At 25.0% G+C, this 19,262-nt stretch overlaps 4 protein-coding genes across 5 annotated transcripts; all 4 read right to left on the reverse strand.

Moving 5' to 3' along the window:
• Nucleotides 1-593: 593 nt before the first annotated feature.
• On the reverse strand, nucleotides 594-4,667 carry LOC114935398 (serine protease inhibitor 88Ea-like). Of its 2 annotated transcripts, XM_029308250.2 has the most exons (5): nucleotides 4,593-4,667; nucleotides 3,539-3,822; nucleotides 2,899-3,232; nucleotides 1,749-2,242; nucleotides 594-681 (listed from the first exon to the last, which is right to left on the reverse strand). In XM_029308250.2, exons 1-5 carry the CDS (start codon nucleotides 4,612-4,614, stop codon nucleotides 676-678), a joined length of 1,140 nt encoding a protein of 379 aa, XP_029164083.2. In that variant the 5' UTR covers nucleotides 4,615-4,667; the 3' UTR covers nucleotides 594-675. The 2 variants fall into 2 exon arrangements, with proteins under 2 accessions (XP_029164083.2, XP_029164082.2); XM_029308249.2 differs by lacking the exon at nucleotides 594-681 and having other exon boundaries at nucleotides 1,345-2,242.
• A 361-nt stretch (nucleotides 4,668-5,028) lies between these two features.
• On the reverse strand, nucleotides 5,029-9,085 carry LOC114935393 (serine protease inhibitor 88Ea-like). The gene is made up of 4 exons (XM_029308243.2): nucleotides 9,030-9,085; nucleotides 7,917-8,197; nucleotides 7,173-7,485; nucleotides 5,029-6,691 (listed from the first exon to the last, which is right to left on the reverse strand). The coding sequence occupies exons 1-4, from the start codon at nucleotides 9,058-9,060 to the stop codon at nucleotides 6,102-6,104; spliced, it is 1,215 nt and encodes a 404-aa protein (XP_029164076.1). The 5' UTR covers nucleotides 9,061-9,085; the 3' UTR covers nucleotides 5,029-6,101.
• Nucleotides 9,086-11,044: 1,959 nt separating this feature from the next.
• On the reverse strand, nucleotides 11,045-14,446 carry LOC114935414 (serine protease inhibitor 88Ea-like). The gene is made up of 4 exons (XM_029308266.2): nucleotides 14,392-14,446; nucleotides 13,358-13,641; nucleotides 12,669-13,003; nucleotides 11,045-12,007 (listed from the first exon to the last, which is right to left on the reverse strand). Exons 3-4 carry the CDS (start codon nucleotides 12,766-12,768, stop codon nucleotides 11,391-11,393), a joined length of 717 nt encoding a protein of 238 aa, XP_029164099.2. The 5' UTR covers nucleotides 12,769-13,003; nucleotides 13,358-13,641; nucleotides 14,392-14,446; the 3' UTR covers nucleotides 11,045-11,390.
• Nucleotides 14,447-16,456: 2,010 nt separating this feature from the next.
• Nucleotides 16,457-18,949, reverse strand: LOC114935407 (uncharacterized). The gene is made up of 3 exons (XM_085480371.1): nucleotides 18,848-18,949; nucleotides 18,026-18,386; nucleotides 16,457-17,439 (listed from the first exon to the last, which is right to left on the reverse strand). Exons 1-3 carry the CDS (start codon nucleotides 18,920-18,922, stop codon nucleotides 16,772-16,774), a joined length of 1,104 nt encoding a protein of 367 aa, XP_085336497.1. The 5' UTR covers nucleotides 18,923-18,949; the 3' UTR covers nucleotides 16,457-16,771.
• Between the last annotated feature and the right edge of the window lie 313 nt (nucleotides 18,950-19,262).

The raw sequence follows: 19,262 nt of genomic DNA on the forward strand, positions 1-19,262 counted from the left end.
CTGCTGTTATTATTTATTTTTTTATCATGCGCACACGTACATGTATATTGTAATGTACTTTGTGCGCGAAAACTTAAATTAAATGTGACTTGTAAGATTATGCCACTTAAATTAATCTAAATAAAGGAAGAGTCAAATTTATAGAAATATTCCAACAAATAAGATTTCTGAATTCTATTAAAAAATCTATTACTGAAATTGACAAATTTAAGATGTCTGATTACTTATGTCTGATTACTACAATGTCTTTATTTCGCTAGAAAATAAATTCTTTTTTTTTTTGTTATTGCCCGGTAAAAAAAAATTTTTATACATAATCATATATAATAATATAAAATTATATAAAAATATGTAAAATTATATATAAGCTATTATATAATTATATATAATTTTAATTCTTTATATATAAATAAATATAATGCTGATTGACAAACTTTTATATATAATTAATGCTTTTATATATTTATATAATTATATTATACACGAATGCAAACACACTCACATAGGCACATTATAAATCAACAAAATAATAAGTTAATATTAAAGTCAGAAAAAAATTAAATTTATTTATTATTATATAAGTAAACGTCATCTCTCATGCATTCTCACAATTATAAAAAAAATAGACATGTAGCGTACATCAAGTAAAAAATAGTCAAAAATGCATCAATTCTGTTATTGCTGGAACATAAAAAAGACAGATGTAATTATATTAATAAAATAATTAGGTGTAATGTTATAGCCATATTATAGCAAAATTAAACAGAATTAAGCATATCGCACGCTTAAATATTTGAGAGAAAGACAATTCCATTTTTCGTTCTTATACATTAACACAAAACAAATTATATTTTTACCAATTTTGTATACATTATGAAAAATATATACAATATACAAAGTTGAATTTCAACAATAAACTATTTTCTTATAAAATCCGGTACAAATAATTTAAAGTCGTTTAATAATTTAAAGTCGTTTAATAATTTAAAGTCGTAAATATATTATATGTACATACATACGTGATAAATATAAATTATATGTACATACATACATATATGCATATACATATACATATATATGAATAATATAACTATATGTACATATAATATAAAATATTATATATAATGTAACATAAATGTAAGTATGCATATATATATATACATATATTGACATATGTATGTATTGTATATGTATGTGTATATATGCACTGGTTAATCGAAATTTAACACTTCCATATTTAGATAATAATATTAACTTTTAATTACGTATGTCCAACTTTGGCTAATTAAAACAACTAAAAGATGTAAAATGATGAAATTAAAATGCAATGAATAAATTAATAGAATTATTTAACAGATTATAATTCCGAAATACTTCGAAAAACACAAGACTTCCTTTTTTTCTCAATACTTAGAAAATTCAAAAATTTTAACATCAAGCAAACATGAATTTGTATATCACAAGACATTAATTTGTCATTTCCGTCTCAAATTATTTAAATAAAATTTATTATAATATTTCCTATAATATAATCTTTCATCAAAATTCACATCGACAAAAAATTAACTTTAAAGTAGAAAATTTATATATTTGTCTTTATCTGAATGTCTCAACTTAAGGAATTTCTAGCAAAGCTCATCGGAATGACAATCCTCGTCTGAATTAAAGTTTCTAAAAGCACCGATAAAAAGAATGTCTCGATGGCGTTTGTCATAAATCAGCCAGACGAACGGATAATCGGTATCCACCTTCATCATCTGCAGGTTCGGAAGACTCCTGTGTCCGGTGAGCAACGTCATCGCACCCGCGACGGTGTTCTTTTCCGTGACCTTGACGTGAACACGGTGCACAACGTTGCCGTATTGCACCTTCTGGTCGTCCCTCGTGAATAATTTATACAGATCGATCGCGTTAGACTTCAATAATTGTTCCAGGCCTAAAGCTTGCAGCAGCTCCTGAATTTTCACATTTTTCTCCAACTCGAAGATTGGCCAAGACTGAAAGTCTTTATAATTTTTCGATTCATCCTTTCCAATATCGTTATCTAGCAATTTGCGCAATTCGCAAATTCCCTCGTTAGTTGACAATCGTTTGATCAAGTTGTTAAGGCTAGAATTCTTGTCGCTTAGTTTGAAATATTTGGTATTTGGGATCACTAAAGCAGGAAGCAATATAAATAATGATACATTGCTCTTATCATAGGGAAACTCGCCTACGAATGTGCTTAATTCCTTGTAGAAAACTAAAAAAAACATAACAATTTAGAAAACAGAAAATGGCCAAGATAAATGAATTAATAAAATTGTGAATAGAGAATTTTTATTATTATATTACTTTTTATTTTAATATTATTTTCTTATTATATTTTATTATTTTTTATTATTATATTCATTATTATTATTTACTAACAATAAGATTAACTCAAGGCTCTGTAATATATTAAATATAAATCCAAATAATAAATTATTATTATTATTAATATTATTATTATTATTATTTATTATTATACCAAATTTAATTAAATTTCATTAATGCATAATTTTTTCTAGATAAATCATATGCGTTAACACATTACAAAGCGACAATTCTTTAGAAGAGTTTTGAAAATTATTTCTTATTATATGTTAGAAAATTTCCAAATACATTTATTATGTTGGAAGAAAGATACGATATATATTTCTAATATTTAATGCTGTATTCGAATATTCATTTATTAACAAAGAAATAAAATAATTATGCTTTTTACAAAATAAAATATATTTATCCAAATATGCTTCGTTTAAGATTAATTTAAAAAATATTACAAAAATTACAAAAATAACAAAAAATCGAACAAAATTATAAAAAATACAGAAATTGTATTGTAAGTAAAAGAATATGAAATGAAGAGATTCTCACAGCTTTTGCACTCCCACTCGTCAGATTCAGTCGACGTACTTTGTGTATCAGGTTGAGGTGTTAATTTTTGAAATTGTCGATTAAAACGAAGTATAGTCATCAAAACAATCTCCACATATCCTAACACACTTAATTTTATCGGATTACGTATGTAATTTTTCGTCTGAGATTGTATTGTTTTATTTATAATTTTAGGTATCTTCCTGATAGCATTGTCATCAAAGATTTCAAATCCATTTTTGAAAATTTCGTTCATCGCTTTAGGGTTTGCAGAAAACTTACTTTTTTTAATCCAACACATACTTTTATTCTCGTAATCGCATGCAGCCGCATTCTGGAACAAAAGAAATGTAAAATCTCGATTTATTTCTAAATGAACTACTTTATTCAAATTAATCTATATAAAAAAGAAACAAAGATATGTATCTCGATTAACAAGATATCTGAATTTTTATTAAAAAAATATATACCTAAAATATTACTCAGTGACATTTAAAGTATCAAAGTTTCTAATTTTTAATTCGCTTAAAAATATTTATATTCTTTTGTTATCACTATAAAATAGATATTTTACAGAATAGATTTATTTTTCTATATAATTTCCATCATTTAATGCAAAAATATATAAGAAATTATTTACCTTTAATTGTTCATCTTGAGAGGTTGATGCTGCGTTGACAAATTTTGAGAAATATTTATCAAAATTAACAGTACCGATTAAGTCATCTTTCAAGACTTCCGTTAAATAAAGGATATTTTTTAAACGCTGTTCAATAGCACCACTGGACGTAAGATAAACCAAAAATAGTGCTTCATATAGGTTATATGGACTGAATAAGGCATAATTGCTCTTCGGTTTGATCTTCATGTATTTACGCAGACATTTGATCGAGAACTTGAAAGGCGCTTCCAACATTACTTTATCTGATAAATAGAAAAAAATCCAATATAATTTCATGTAATTCAAGCAAAATTGACAAAAATAATAATTATTAAAATAGAAAATTATAATAAATTATAATTAAAATTATTAAAATAATTATAGCAATATGTTTCAACAATATAATTAAAATCCAAGAGATATTAATACACAACATACGTAGAATAATAACCAATAGAAATAAAAAGAAAAGTTCACTAATATTTGTTACCTATAAAAATATTATTACCTATGTTTACTAACACGTCTAAAAATAAACTTAATTTAATATATAACTTTGTAAATTTTAAGAACAGTATTTTGCTTATATTTTCAAGAAATAGATCATTCGAAATCGGTGAATTATTATTGATGATATTTAATAATAATATTTAATACTTAACACACACACACACACACACACACAATGAAGTATATTCTGCAATAATTCTATATATAAAAAATTCTGAAATTTATTCAAATATATGTACTTTCAATAAAATACCATAAAAATTGTGTTATATAACGAAAATATATCCTCTAAAATATAGTTAATATCATGGGTTTTGAAATAACGTTTGCAACTTTACTTTATTCTAATAAATTACGAAACTCGCATTATGCAATATTCATAAAATTACATCAAATATGAAATACATCAAAAAAGAGTGTAATAATATATTACAAAGAAAATATTATTGTCGTATATCTTAATTAGTTTGTGAAATCCATATCAAAATTATTTGAGATTGTAAAAGATATTATTCCGACTCACCAATTTTTTCTTTTTGCTCCATTTCTAGCTGTGGTTCCAAACTTGGTTTGTCTATGTCTCGATGTTATAGAGCTGTTTTTATTGTATTTATTGTTATGTTGCGCATGCGCATATTATCGCCGAAAATAATGTGTGCGCGAGAAATTAAATTGGATTAAACTTTTGAACATTTTCATCAAAATTTTTTTTTACAAATCGAGGGCTACATCTAATATAAATCTATAAATTTTGATTTGTTCTTAACATATAATTCAGAAATACGTCAAAAATGTAATCTAAATATATTTTATAATATTTATTGTACGACTACATTAAAAATTTGTTTAACATTTAAGTTTAGCAAAAAGAAATTATAATCTGCATATTTTATCTAATTCTTATGTTTATCCGAGTTTATTTTTTGTAATGAATAGTGAGGAAGTAATACTTTAAAATTTCATTTATTGAGATATATTTAAAATGCTAAAATAATATCTACATTAAAATATAAATTTTCTTAAAACAGTATATAAATTTTATTTTGAAATTATATAGATCATTTTCTATTCAATAAGCTGACTAGAAAATTATAAAATTGTATATAATCTTATTTAGACTTATCAATTAATGTTTTCGGTTCCATATTTAATTAAGTACATACTGTTTTTAAAATAGCACAAACAAGGCAATATATATGATTTACGTAAAATGCACAAATCTTTTATTTAAAAAACTCAGATTGTCGATATTAATTGTAATCTCGCTTGCGTACTGTTAGCATTGCCATTTGTTAGAATCATAATATGCAGACGAATACAAACACCCGTAAATGCACATTAAAAAACATATAATTTGATATGAACGTCAAAAATTCAAAACTTAGTATATAAATTTATATTATCTCATACAATATCGCGATGCAAATGTGAAAACATAAAGAAATAGACACTTATATATAGCGCATGTCAAATGAAAAAGAAGTCAAAAATCCATCGATTATGTTATTGCTGGATCATGAAAAAGAAAGATGTTATGTGTAATATATTTAAAAAAAATTATAATGCTATCACAATATTATAGTAAAATTAAACAAAGTTAAACAAATCGCATTTACTTTATCTCTCTCTAAATTTTTAATAAATTTTTGATTATAAAATATTTTGCGCCCAAAATATAATTCAGCTTAACTCGAATCGACAAATAATTACCTCGAAAAAAATACATCAGCTCAATAATATTATTCAATAAAAAAATTTACCGGAACGAGAGTAATTTCTCATAAATTTTTAGATGCTAAATAACTTTAATTAAAAATTCCTCAAAATTGTGAAGTGATGAAATAATTTAAAAACCTGGTTTATATTAAAGTTTAAAAAAAAAAGATAAGAAACGACTAGTCTCGTTCCGATTAATTTTTTTGACAATGTAATTACAGCATTTTCGAATAATTGAAAGATCTATATATCTAATAGCCGTTTTATATCCACAAATCGTATCTTAATCTGTGATAATCATCCTGATCTTAGACTATCAAAAAGTAGATTTTTTGCAAACGCCGGTGCAGAGAATGTCTTGTTGCTGTTTGTCATAAATTATCCAGAGGTACGGATACTTGGCACTCACATTGGCCGACTTTGAGACTACCTTCGAAACCGACCCTTCTCCGCTGAGCAACGTCATCGCACCCACGAGAGTGCTCTCTTTCGTGACCTTGACGTGAGTGCGATGCGCGACGTCGCCGTAATGCACTTGCTGCTCATTACTCTTGAAAAAATTATTATCCAGATCGATCGGGTAATGCATCAACAGTTCTTGTACACCTAAAGCTTGCAACAGTTCGCGGAATTTCAGATCTTTCTCCATTTCAAAGTTAGGCCGAAACGAAAACGTTTTAACATTTATTTTTATCGTATCGTTATTTAGCAGATTGTTTAATTCATAGATTCCCTCGTCGCTTGACAATAGCCGAATGAAATTGTTAAATTTGGAGCTGCTTTTATTTAGTTTGATGCGCTTGGGACTATCTGAGATCTTGGAAGCAGATAGGAAGATGAACAGCGATATGTTATTATTCTGATAGGGAAACTCGCTTACGACTGCGCTTAATTTGACAGAAAAAACTAAAAAAAAGACAAGAGAAAATATGAATCAATAAACATCTTCAATTTATTGCGTATAAAATAGAAAGAGAATTTTTTGGACTACATATATAAAATTTTGTATTTTCAATATTTATATTTTAGTATTAAAAAGCGTCAAAATTAAATAAATTGCAAAAACATAAAAACTTTTCTTTAACAATTTTAAACATTTTAGAAAGAATTTTTATTATACAAAAATTTAAATTTTTCATTAAATTTTAGAAAATGTCTGAATAGTAAAATCTTTTGTATTTTGCTTCTGCAGAGAAAAAGTTACAATACATTTTTAAAATTTAATACAGCTTTAGCTATTCGGATTAATTGACAAAAAATAAAATAATGTTATTTTATGTAAAATAAAATACATCTACCAAAATTAAATAAAATCTATTTTGCTTACGATCATTCTTACAAATATAACTATAAAAAACTTCATTATATGAAATAAAAAGATACTCACAGTTCTTACACTTCCGTTCGTTAAGAGAACCATTCGTTTGAAATTTCTGATTGAAACAAAGTACACTAGTTAAAATAATCTCCAAACCTGCATAATTCGTGATTAATTGTACCGGATCAACAATGTAATTATTTGTCAGCAATTGTATTTGTTTATTTGTTTTACATAAATTCTCCTTAGTATTGTCGTCAAAGTGGTAGAATCCATTCTTGAAAATTTTTCTCATTAATTTATGGTTTGCGGAAAATTTACTTTTTACAAACAAACCCATACTTCCATTCTCGTAATCGCATGCAGCTGCAGGTGCATTTGTCTAGAATCAAAAATATCAAATATTTGTCAGATATCAATTAATTCTCGAATTAAAGACTGCTTATTTTTCTAAATTGTTCTTTATATATTTTTATTTATACATCTATATTTTCTTCATTATTTTTATTCTAAATTCTCGAGTATTTTAAAATCGCGTCAAGATAATTTATTCTAATTAATCTATATAAAAAAAGACAATGTTATATAATTCGATAAGTAAGATTTCTGGATTTTATTAAAGAATCTATTAAAGTTTCAAATCTTTATATTTCACAAATATATATATATATATATATATATATATATTTGTTACTCTTTAATAGATATTTTAAAGACGCAAAAGTTTTATTTAAAAAATACCTTTACATGTGTTATGTCATTTTATAAAATGATATTTTTCTTTATGATTTCTATCATCTAAAAATTATTTACCTGTAATTGTGGATCGTCGGAAGATGATACTTGTCCGATTAAATTTGAAGAATATTTATCAAAATTAATACTATTTATCAGGTCATCTTTCGAGATTTTCGTTAAAAAAAGGATTTCTTTTAAATATTGTTCAAAAACACCACTGGACGTAAGATAAACCAAAAATAGTGCTTCGTATAAGTTAAGTGGACTAAAGGCATAATTACTTTTTGGTTTGATTTTTATATATTTATCCAGACATTTGATGGAAAACTTAAAAAACGCCTCCGTCATCATCTTATCTAGTGAATAGAAGAAATAAATATGATTAAAAGGTCGAGCAAAATTGACAGAAGGTATTTAATAAAATAAAAAATCATAATAAATTGTATTACAATTTATAAATTATTTATAATCATGTTTTGTATAGTAATACTGAAAATCGAATTAATATAAATAATTTCAAAGTATTATAAAATATATAATGTGTGTGTATTAAAATTTTTTTACAATAACTTGAAATATGTTAAAATAAGCAACATAATAATGACACTTAAAAAAGAAATAAAAAAGATTCACAAATATATTATTATCTATGTTTACTAACATATCTACATATAAACGTTATTTAATACATAACGAATTCTAAGAACAGTATTTTACTTAAATTTCCAGAAAATGGAATAAACATATAATTCGAAATCGGTAAATTATTGATGATATTTCATAATTATATTAATAATAATACTCTTAACAATAAAAATATGATATTTTGCAGCAATTCTATATATCAAAAGTTTTGAAATTTTTTAAATATTATTTCTGTCTGCTCAATAATCATAATTAAAATTACATTAAACTTATTTCGTGTAAGTATATCAAAATCTCGAAAAATATTTGCTAAAATATAATTAATGTCATCAGTTCTTTGAAATGTACATGATTCTACTTAAATCTATTGCATCACGAGACTATGCAATATTTAGTAAATTACATAAAAATGTATAAAATTACCTAAGAAAAGTGTGTTATAAAATGATATAACACAAAGGAAACGTTAGAGCTTGTATATTCTAATAATCTATTTGTGAAATCGGAATAAAAACATTTATACAAGATATTATTTCGACTCACCAATTTTCTCTTTTGAAGTTCCCAATTTCATTTTGGCTATACGGTAACAAATTAGTGACAACCTTGCTTTGACTGTGTCTCGATATTATATAGCTGCTGTTATTATTTATTTATATATCATGCGCACGCGTACATGTATATTGTAATGTACTTTGTGCGCGAAAACTTAAATTAAATGTGACTTAAGAGTATGCCAAATTAAATGCTTAAATTAATCTAAATAAAGGAAGAGTCAAATTTATAAAAATATTCCCATAAATAAGGTTTCTGAATTTTATTGAAGAAAGAATCTATCATTGAAATTGACAAATTTAAGATGTCTGATTACTTATAATGTCTTTATTTCGCTGGAAAATAAATATATCTTTCTTTTTTGTCACTGCCCGGTAAAAAATTTTTTATACATAATATCATATATAATAATATAAAATTATATAAAAATATATAAAATTATATATGAGCTATTATATAATTATATATAATTTTAATTCTTTATATATAATTTTATATAATGCTGATTGACAAACTTCTATATATAATTAACGCTTTTATATATAATTATATTATATAACTAATAGATATTTCTTTTGTGTTTTATAAACAATCTAACATGATGATATATAAACTCTCATAATTGATATATAAATTTATATAATTATATATAGAAAGCATGTATATGCTAGTTTGTTCGCTTACCACTCTATGACGCATATGCACTGCTTTATCTCGTATTTAAATTGTTTTAAATATTATATATTAATTTACAAAAAGTGACTAATAAAATATATCAAAATTAAATTATACCTATTAGTTTGATTTCAATATGAGAAATCAAACTGATAGAAGTTCAAACATTAATAAATATATTCAAATAAATAAAAAAATGCATAATTAAAATGTTACAGTAATATGCATGTAGAACGTAATTATATCTAATTATGTATAATTATAACTATTTATGTATGAACATATTTCAAGTATAGTTATATATAATTATATATAATTTTATTAATCATTTATATATGATTATATAAAAAAATATTTACCGGGTGACTATTAACCTTACACACGAATGCAAACTTACATAGACTCATTATAAATCAACAAAATACATAAGTTGGTATATTATTTTTTATTATGTAAGTAAACGTGATCTTATACATTGTCACAATTATAAAAAAATAGATACACATAGCGTGTGTATCTAAAAATTTTCTTTTCTAAAAATAAATACAATATAGCGTACATCAAGTAAAAATTAGTAAAAAATGCATCAATTCTGTTATTGCTGGATCATAAAAAAAAGATGCAAATTTATTAACAAAATAATTAGGTATAATGTTATAGCCATATTAGCAAAATTGAAAAGAATTCAGCATATCACACGCTTAAATATTTGAGAGAGAAAGACAATTTAATTTTTTATTTGTATACATTAACACAGAACAAATAATATTTTTACAAATTTTGTAAACATTATGAAAAATGTTGCAAACATTATAAAAAAACATTATGTATAATATACAATGTTAAATTTCGGCAATAAACTATTTTCTTATATAATTATTAATATGATAAAAATATTTATGTACATGCATACACATATGCATATACATATACATTTATATGAATAATATAACTGTAGTACATATAATATAAAATATTTTATTTAATATAAGTATAAGTATATATACTTGTAAGTATATATATGTATACATATGAATACATACATGTATACATATATGTATACATTGTATATGTATGTGTATATGTATATTCACTGGTTTATAGAAATTTAACACAACTGATAGTACATATAATATAAAATATTTTATTTAATATAAGTATAAGTATATATACTTGTAAGTATATATATGTATACATATGAATACATACATGTATACATATATGTATACATTGTATATGTATGTGTATATGTATATTCACTGGTTTATAGAAATTTAACACTTATATATTTAAATAATGATATTACTTTTTAATTACTGTATGTCCAACTTTGGCTAATTAAAACAACAAATAGATCTAAAACAATGAAATTTAAATGCAATAAATATATTAAGAGAATCATTTAACAGATTATAATTCCGAAATACTTTGAAGAACACGAGGGTTCCTTTTTTCTCAATACTCAGAAAATTCAAAAATTTGAACAGCAAGCGAACATGAATTTGTATATCACAAGACATTAATTTGTCATTTCCGTCTCAAATTATTTAAATAAAATTTATTATATTTCCTATAATATAATCTTTCATTGAAATTCAAATAGACAAAAAATTGACTTTAAAGTAGAAAATTTATATATTTGTCCTCATCTAAATGTCTCAACTTAAAGAATTGCTAGCAAAGCTCATCGGAATGACAATCCTCGTCTGAATTAAAGTTTCTAAAAGCACCGATAAAAAGAATGTCTCGATGGCATTTGTCATAAATCAGCCAGACGAACGGATAATCGGCCTCCACCTTTATCATCTGCAGGTTCGGAAGAGTCCTCTGTCCGGTGAGCAACGTCATCGCACCCGCGACGGTGTTCTTTTCCGTGACCTTGACGTGAACACGGTGCACAACATTGCCGTATTGCACCTTCTGGTCGTCCCCCGAAAATAACTTATACAGGTCGATCGCGTCAAACTTCAATAATTGTTCGAGGCCTAAAGCTTGCAGCAGCACCTGAATTTTCACATTTTTCTCCAACTCGAAGATTGGCCAAGACTGAAAGTCTTTAAACTTTTCCGATTCATCCTTTCCAATATCATTATCTAGCAATTTGCGCAATTCGCAAATTCCCTCGTTAGTCGACAATCGTTTGATCAAGTTGTTAAGGCTAGAGTTCTTGTCGCATAGTTTGAAATATTTGGTATTTGGGATCACTAAAGCAGGAAGCAATATAAATAACGATACATTGCTCTTATCATAGGGAAACTCGCCTACGAATGTGCTTAATTCCTTGTAGAAAACTAAAAAAAACATAACAATTTAGAAAACAGAAAATGGCCAAGATAAATGAATTAATAAAATTGTAAATAGAGAATTTTTATTATTATATTACTTTTTATTTTAATATTATTTTTTTATTATATTTTATTATTTTTTATTATTATATTCATTATTATTATTTACTAACAATGAGATTAACTCAAGGCTCTGTAATATATTAAATATAAATCTAAATAATAAATTATTATTATTATTAATATTATAATTATTATTATTTATTATTATACCAAATTTAATTAAATTTATATTAATGCATAATTTTTTCCTATATAATTATATGCGTTGACACATTACAAAGCGACAATTCTTTAGAAGAAGTTTCAAAAATTATTTCTCATTATACGTTAGAAAATTTCCTAAATACATTTATGATATTGGAAGAAAGGATACGATATATATTTTTAATATTTAATGCAGTATTTAACTATTCATTCATTAACAAAGAAATAAAATAATTATGCTTTTTACAAAATAAAATATATTTATCCAAATATGCTTCGTTTAAGATTAATTTAAAAAATGTTACAAAAAATTACAAAAATAACAAAAAATCGCACAAAATTATAAAAAATACAGAAATTGTATTGTAAGTAAAAGAATATGAAATGAAGAGATACTCACAGCTTTTGCACTCCCACTCATCAGATTCAGTCGGCGTACTTTGTGTATCAGGTTGAGGTGTTAATTTTTGAAATTCTCGATTAAAACGAAGTATAGTCATCAAAACAATCTCCACATTTCCTAACAGACTTAATTTTATCAGGATTACATATGTAATTCTCCGTCTGCGATCGTATTTCTTTATTTATAATTTTAGGTATCTTCCTGATAGTTCTGTCACCAGTGTATATAATCATTTTGTCGAAAATTTCATGCATTAATTCGAGATTTACGGAAAGCTTACTAGTAATCCAACACATACTCTTCTTCTCGTAATTACATGCAGCCGCATTTGTCTAGAACAAAAAAAATGTAAAATCTCTATTTATTTCTGAATAAAAAACTATTTCATTCAAATTAATCTATATAAAAAAAGAGACAAAATTATGTATGTCAATTAACAAGAAATCCGAATTTTATTTAAAAAATATATTCTTAAAATATTACTCAGCGATATTTAAAGTATCAAAGTTTCTAATTTTTAATTTGATTAAAAATATTTATGTTCTTTTGTTATCACTAAAATAGATATTTTACAATCGCAAAGTTTTTATTTAATAAAGATATTTTTAAATGCATTTTACACGTTAGATTTATTTTTTTATATAATTTCCATCATTTAATGCAAAAATATAAAAAGAATTATTTACCTCTAATTGTTCATCTTGAGAGGTTGATGCTGCGTTGACAACTTGTGAGCCATATTTATCAAAAGTAATAGTACCGATTAAATCATCTTTCAAGACTTCCGTTAAATAAAGAATATCTTTTAAACGCTGTTCAATAGCACCACTGGATGTAAGATAAACCAAAAATAATGCTTCATATAAATTATATGAACTGAATAAGGCATACTTGCTTTTTGGTTTGATTTTCATGTATTTACGCAGACATTTGATCGAGAACTTAAAAAGGCCCTCCGACAATACTTTATCTGATGAACAGAAAAAAATCCAATATAATTTTATGTAGTTCAAGCAAAATTGACAAAAAAGATATTTATTAAAATAGAAAATTATAATAAATTATAATAAATTAATTAAAAATAATTATAGCAATATGTTTCAACAATATAATTAAAATCAAAGAGATATTAATACACAACATACGTAGAATAATAACCGATAGAAATAAAGAAAAAAGTTCACTAATATTTGTTACCTATAAAAATAATTATTACCTATGTTTACCAACACGTCTAAAAATAAACTTAATTTAATATATAACTTTGTGAATTTTAAGAACAGTATTTTGCTTATATTTTCAAGAAATAGATCATTTAAATTCGGTGGATTATTATTGATGATATTTAATATTAATATTCAATATCTAACAATGAAGTATATTCTGCAATAAGTCTATATATAAAATATTCTGAAATTAATTCAAATATATGTACTTTCAGTAAAATACCATAAAAATTGTGTTATATAACGAAAATATATCCTCTAAAATATAGTTAATATCATGGGTTTTGAAATAACGTTTGCAACTTTACTTTATTCTAATAAATTACGAAACTCGCATTATGCAATATTCATAAAATTACATCAAATATGAAATTACATAAGAAAAGAGTGTAATAATATATTACAAAGAAAATATTAGCGTCGTATATCTTAATTAGTTTGTGAAATTGAAATCAAAATTATTTGAGATTGTAAAAGATATTATTCCGACTAACCAACTTTTTCTCTTTGCTGCTCCATTTTTAGCTGTAGTTCCAAACTTGCTTTCTCTGTCTCGATATTATAGAGCTGTTTTTATTGTATGTATTGTTATGTTGCGCATGCGCATATTATCGCCGAAAATGATGTGTGCGCGAGAAATTAAATCGAATTAAACTTTTGTTATGTTTAAATACAAACTGTTTTTACACCAGCAAAAACAGGAACAAACATATAAGCCTACGTAAAGTACACAAAAGACTTGTCTAAAAATTTTGCTTGTCTAAAATTTTACAAGACTTGGATTTTTTGCTTATATAATTAACTAAAAATAATTATTTTTCTGAATTGTCTTTTTAAATTCGTTGAAAGACTAGTAATTTTTGTTTCTGATAATCCAATATTTAATTACATATCAATAATTTCATTATACAATAATATTTTTTAATATTTAAATATTTTATTGTGCAACAACTCGCATTTAATGAATTTTTATTTTATTTAATGAAATAAAAATTGCAAAATAAAAGATCCGCAAAAAAATTGTATATAGTAGCTGATAAAAAAATTCACAATAGGAGCAAAATTAATATATTATTAGAATGACTTTAATGTAATATGAAGTAAAGAAATGAGCTGTAACATTTAATTCAAATGTATATGTCTAAATATAATTTTTATTTTTTCTAATATCACTTAAATCTCAGCGTATTAATATTTCTATAACATTTTCTTTGACGATTTAAAATAAATTCGATACATTATTACGCGAAGATGGAGAATGTCAAATAATATTTCGACAAAGAATCAAGTCCCTATTATATATATTAATAGCGAGTTACAGAGTCAGTCTTCCTAAATATCTAAAATCGTTATAAATACAGAATCAGTTTTATAAATATCTAAAGTCGTTATAAATATCTAAAAAAATGGATAGCACCTATATATACGTGTATAGTGTATGTTAAATAAGAGAGAAGTCGAAAATTTATTGAATCTGAATAATGTTGTAAAAAAAAAGGATATAGATACAATTTAATATGACAGTTGTAACATATTATCGAAGATATAAAGTATAATTCTAACATCTACAGCAACATTATATAATAAAATTTAAATAATAAGTTGAGAGTATCACATATTTAAAAATAATTAAAATACTATTAACATTTTCTCTTATTTTATGATTGCACATTTAATATTTTTGCAATATTGTATAACACATATTTAACATACATTATATAATGTATATTTAATATTAAATTTTGTTAGAGAATTATCTTTTGGCTGCCAAAAATCTCTATCATAAGATTTGAAATAAGTCATTCAATGATTAACATTTATGACAAAAAATTTATACATATATGTATACATGCATACATGCATATATCTACATAAATATGTATTCATATTTTATATACATATGTATGCATATATTTGATTGTGTTAATTTATATACAAATTTTTAACATAAATTGATCATAGAATATATCGGGCAGATATAGTGCAAATTGTCTCAAATTGATAAAAATTTGACTGAAAAGATATAAAATATTGCTAAAATAGTAACATCTTCCACAACTACAGTTCTGTTACCAAAAGCATACTACAGCGTATTATAGCGTACATCCGATTTGTGTACCACTGAATTAAAGAGAAACACAGCTATCTTAGAAAGCTAAAAAGGTATCGTTTTCGAATTTATTTTACAAATACTGCAAAGCGGATCATTGTAAAACTTTTAACCATTTATTAATTATTTAAAAATATCGAAAAAATTTTCTTCTTCAATAAATGTTAATTAAAAGGCGCTTTATATAAATTATCTTGCAGCCTAACCATTGAAGTTGCAAATTTGCGAGCATTCTCATATCTCTAAACTCCGTTTGAAATTGAAAAACCAAAATTTCTTTTATTATTTATAATATTATTTTGCCGACGAACTAATAAAATAAGAAACAATTAAGAAATTGACAATATGATGCAGCTTAAAACAAAACAATACAATTTTGAAATTTTGTTTACATATTTATAAAAAAAAATATTTATATAAATTTCTTTACTAATATTAAAGCTTCATCGACAATGTAATATAATAAATAATAATAAAATTTTTGATTCTTAATTTCAGACAAAATTTGGAGATACAAGATTGCTCGTCGATTTCCAACACCCACCGGGGATAAGATTCCTCAAAGGCGGTGTCAAAATCCATAATTTTGGCCAAAAAAATTTTCCACTCGTAAAAATTTAATAACAAATGCCTAAAAGTTTCGAAATAATTTGCCGGAAAGTGTTTTCAAACAAATTCTCAATAATTAAGCCAATATCTAAAAACTTCTAACTGGCGCCCCTTTTAGTAATCATAGTAATGAAGACTTTTAAACTTCCCGACGATTAGGTTGAACGTCGCGAGCAACTCGGAAGATATGTGTTATACAATTTTTTGTGAATCCATTCTGTGAGACTGATTTCATTCAATAAAGTGCCGGTATTCTTGTCAACTTCATTAAATACGCCGATATAAAGAATATCTGCTTTCATTTTGTCGTAAATTAGCCAAACGAACGGATAATTCAGATACATGTTGCTTATAATATCGTTTGAACTGGGTTCTTGTCCACTGATCAAGGTTACCGCAGTCGCAGTGACGTTATCCTCCGTGACCTTGACACGAGCACGGTGCACGGCATTGCCGAAGTGCACGAATTGATTGTCTTCCGCGAAGGTGTTGTCCAAAGGAATCGCGTCGGGCGTCAATAACTGTTCGACGCCAAGTTCTCGCAACAGAACTTGCATATCTAAATTTTTTTCAATTTCAAAGGTCGGCCGAGTAGAGGAAGATAGTGATCCACCTGCTCTTACAGAAGACAGCAATTTCCGAAGTACACGCATTCCTTCGCTGCTTGACAATCTTTCAATCAAACTGGAAAGGCTCGTGCTGCTCCTATCAGTTTTGACTCTCTTGTTTGTGCTTGGTGGAAAAGGTATCAACATATACAGCGTCGTGAAATATTCCTCGATGATTAACTCTTTTACGTCCACCTGTAATTCATTACTGGAAACTAAAAAAAAACGTCCACGTATTATTTTACATTTCTAAGAATTAGAAATTATTTGCGTAAACGTATATTAAGACATAATTATGAAAAAATGAAAATAAAATAAATGACAATGAAACGCGATAAATTAATTAATTTATTATTAATAGTCTCAAACACCTATGAACAATTTTTATGCGAATACTTAAAATGAATACTTAATCTTTAATTGCGCCTTTTCATTGGTATAGTATAAATATATTATACTATAATATGTCTTATTTGAAATATTACACCGCAACAAATTTGTCATAATGGCTGCCGAGCACCCAACATTATATATGTATATTTCTCGTTATATTTAAAAAATTTATATAATCATAACAAAAACTCTTTCTGATGTTTATGGAAACAGCTGTTTCTGACAGTAGAAAGATGGCGATTCCTTCTTAACATTTAATATTGCTTTGTCATCATTTTATTAATGAAATAAATTAAGCAGTGTTTTTTACGTAATAAATTAAATAAACGAATTATTATTGGATTAAAATTAATTTAAGAAATTTAATTAAAAGTTGTGTAATATTATATGAAAAATATATATGCTCACATGTTTTAAATTTCAGAAAGGTCGATATCGGTATAATCGATAATGATTGGTCGACACTGCAACTTCTTATCGGTTTAGGGATTAATTGATTTCTACCGTGGAAATTATGTACGTTCATCAATATAATATCCAAATCTTCTGTTTTTACTTTTAATTTTAACGGTTTAAGAATGTTATTCTTTGTCAAAACTTCTAGGACTTTATTGATCTTTCTATTTATATCCTGAATATCATTGTTCTTTTCAGATAAGAATCCAAGATTGTACAATTTTTTTATTATTTCAATGTTATCACGAAGTATTGTGTTTATAAAAGTACATTTATTCTGAATCGCGTAATGTGGCACACAAGAGACAGTATCCTAGAACATTATTAAAAAAAAATGTTTAAAAAACCCCTATGCATTCTTAACTAAAGAATTTATATCACTTCTTTAAAATGTTGGTTTCGCACGTTCATTTACATAAGAGCTAAATCTTCATATATTTTAAAATCGCATCACGTTACTTCGTTGAAATTAGTCTACATGAAAATGAGTCATAATTAAAATTTCGATAAGAAAGAACTTTGGATTAAAAAATCGTTTATTCAAACAATGCTCAATGATATATGTATTTTACCAAAGATTCAAAATCTTATTTTATTTATACATTTTTCTATTATAGCTTTTACTGCTTAATCTATTTTTTAGTTGCAAAGTTTATATTTAATAAATATCATTACATGTCATTTTATACAACGCAAAAATAAAATTTAACATTTTTTAAATTAATATATCCATTATATAATATTATTATTGAAAAATGCGTCAAAACTATTTACCTCATATTCTGCGGGCCGGTTTGTAGAGTATTTGTGATGTCTTGCAGCGTATTTATCAAATTTAATGTTTTTCATCAACTTATACTTTGGGATATTAGGCAAATAAAGAATGTTCTTTAAACGCTGTTCAATATCACCACTGGAGATAAGGTAAACCGAGAAAAGTTCCTGATATATGCTGTATGGACTAAAAACAAAATCTTCTTTTGGCTTGATCGTCGCATATTTATGCAGACTTGTCAGGGCGAACTTGAAAATCGCATCCGATATAACAGAATCTGGCAAAAAGATATAAAAAAAAATCAAGAGAAATTAACGAAAAGGTTATATTAGAAATAAAAATTCTAAATAATTTACAAATGTTAAAATTAATAAATAAGTTATAGCAATTTACAAAATTTTTAATTAAATAAAT

Source organism: Nylanderia fulva, unplaced genomic scaffold, assembly GCF_048542155.1.
Source record: "Nylanderia fulva isolate GAGA-0341 unplaced genomic scaffold, ASM4854215v1 Scaffold145, whole genome shotgun sequence".
In the NCBI taxonomy this organism is placed as follows: Eukaryota; Metazoa; Arthropoda; class Insecta; order Hymenoptera; family Formicidae; genus Nylanderia; species Nylanderia fulva.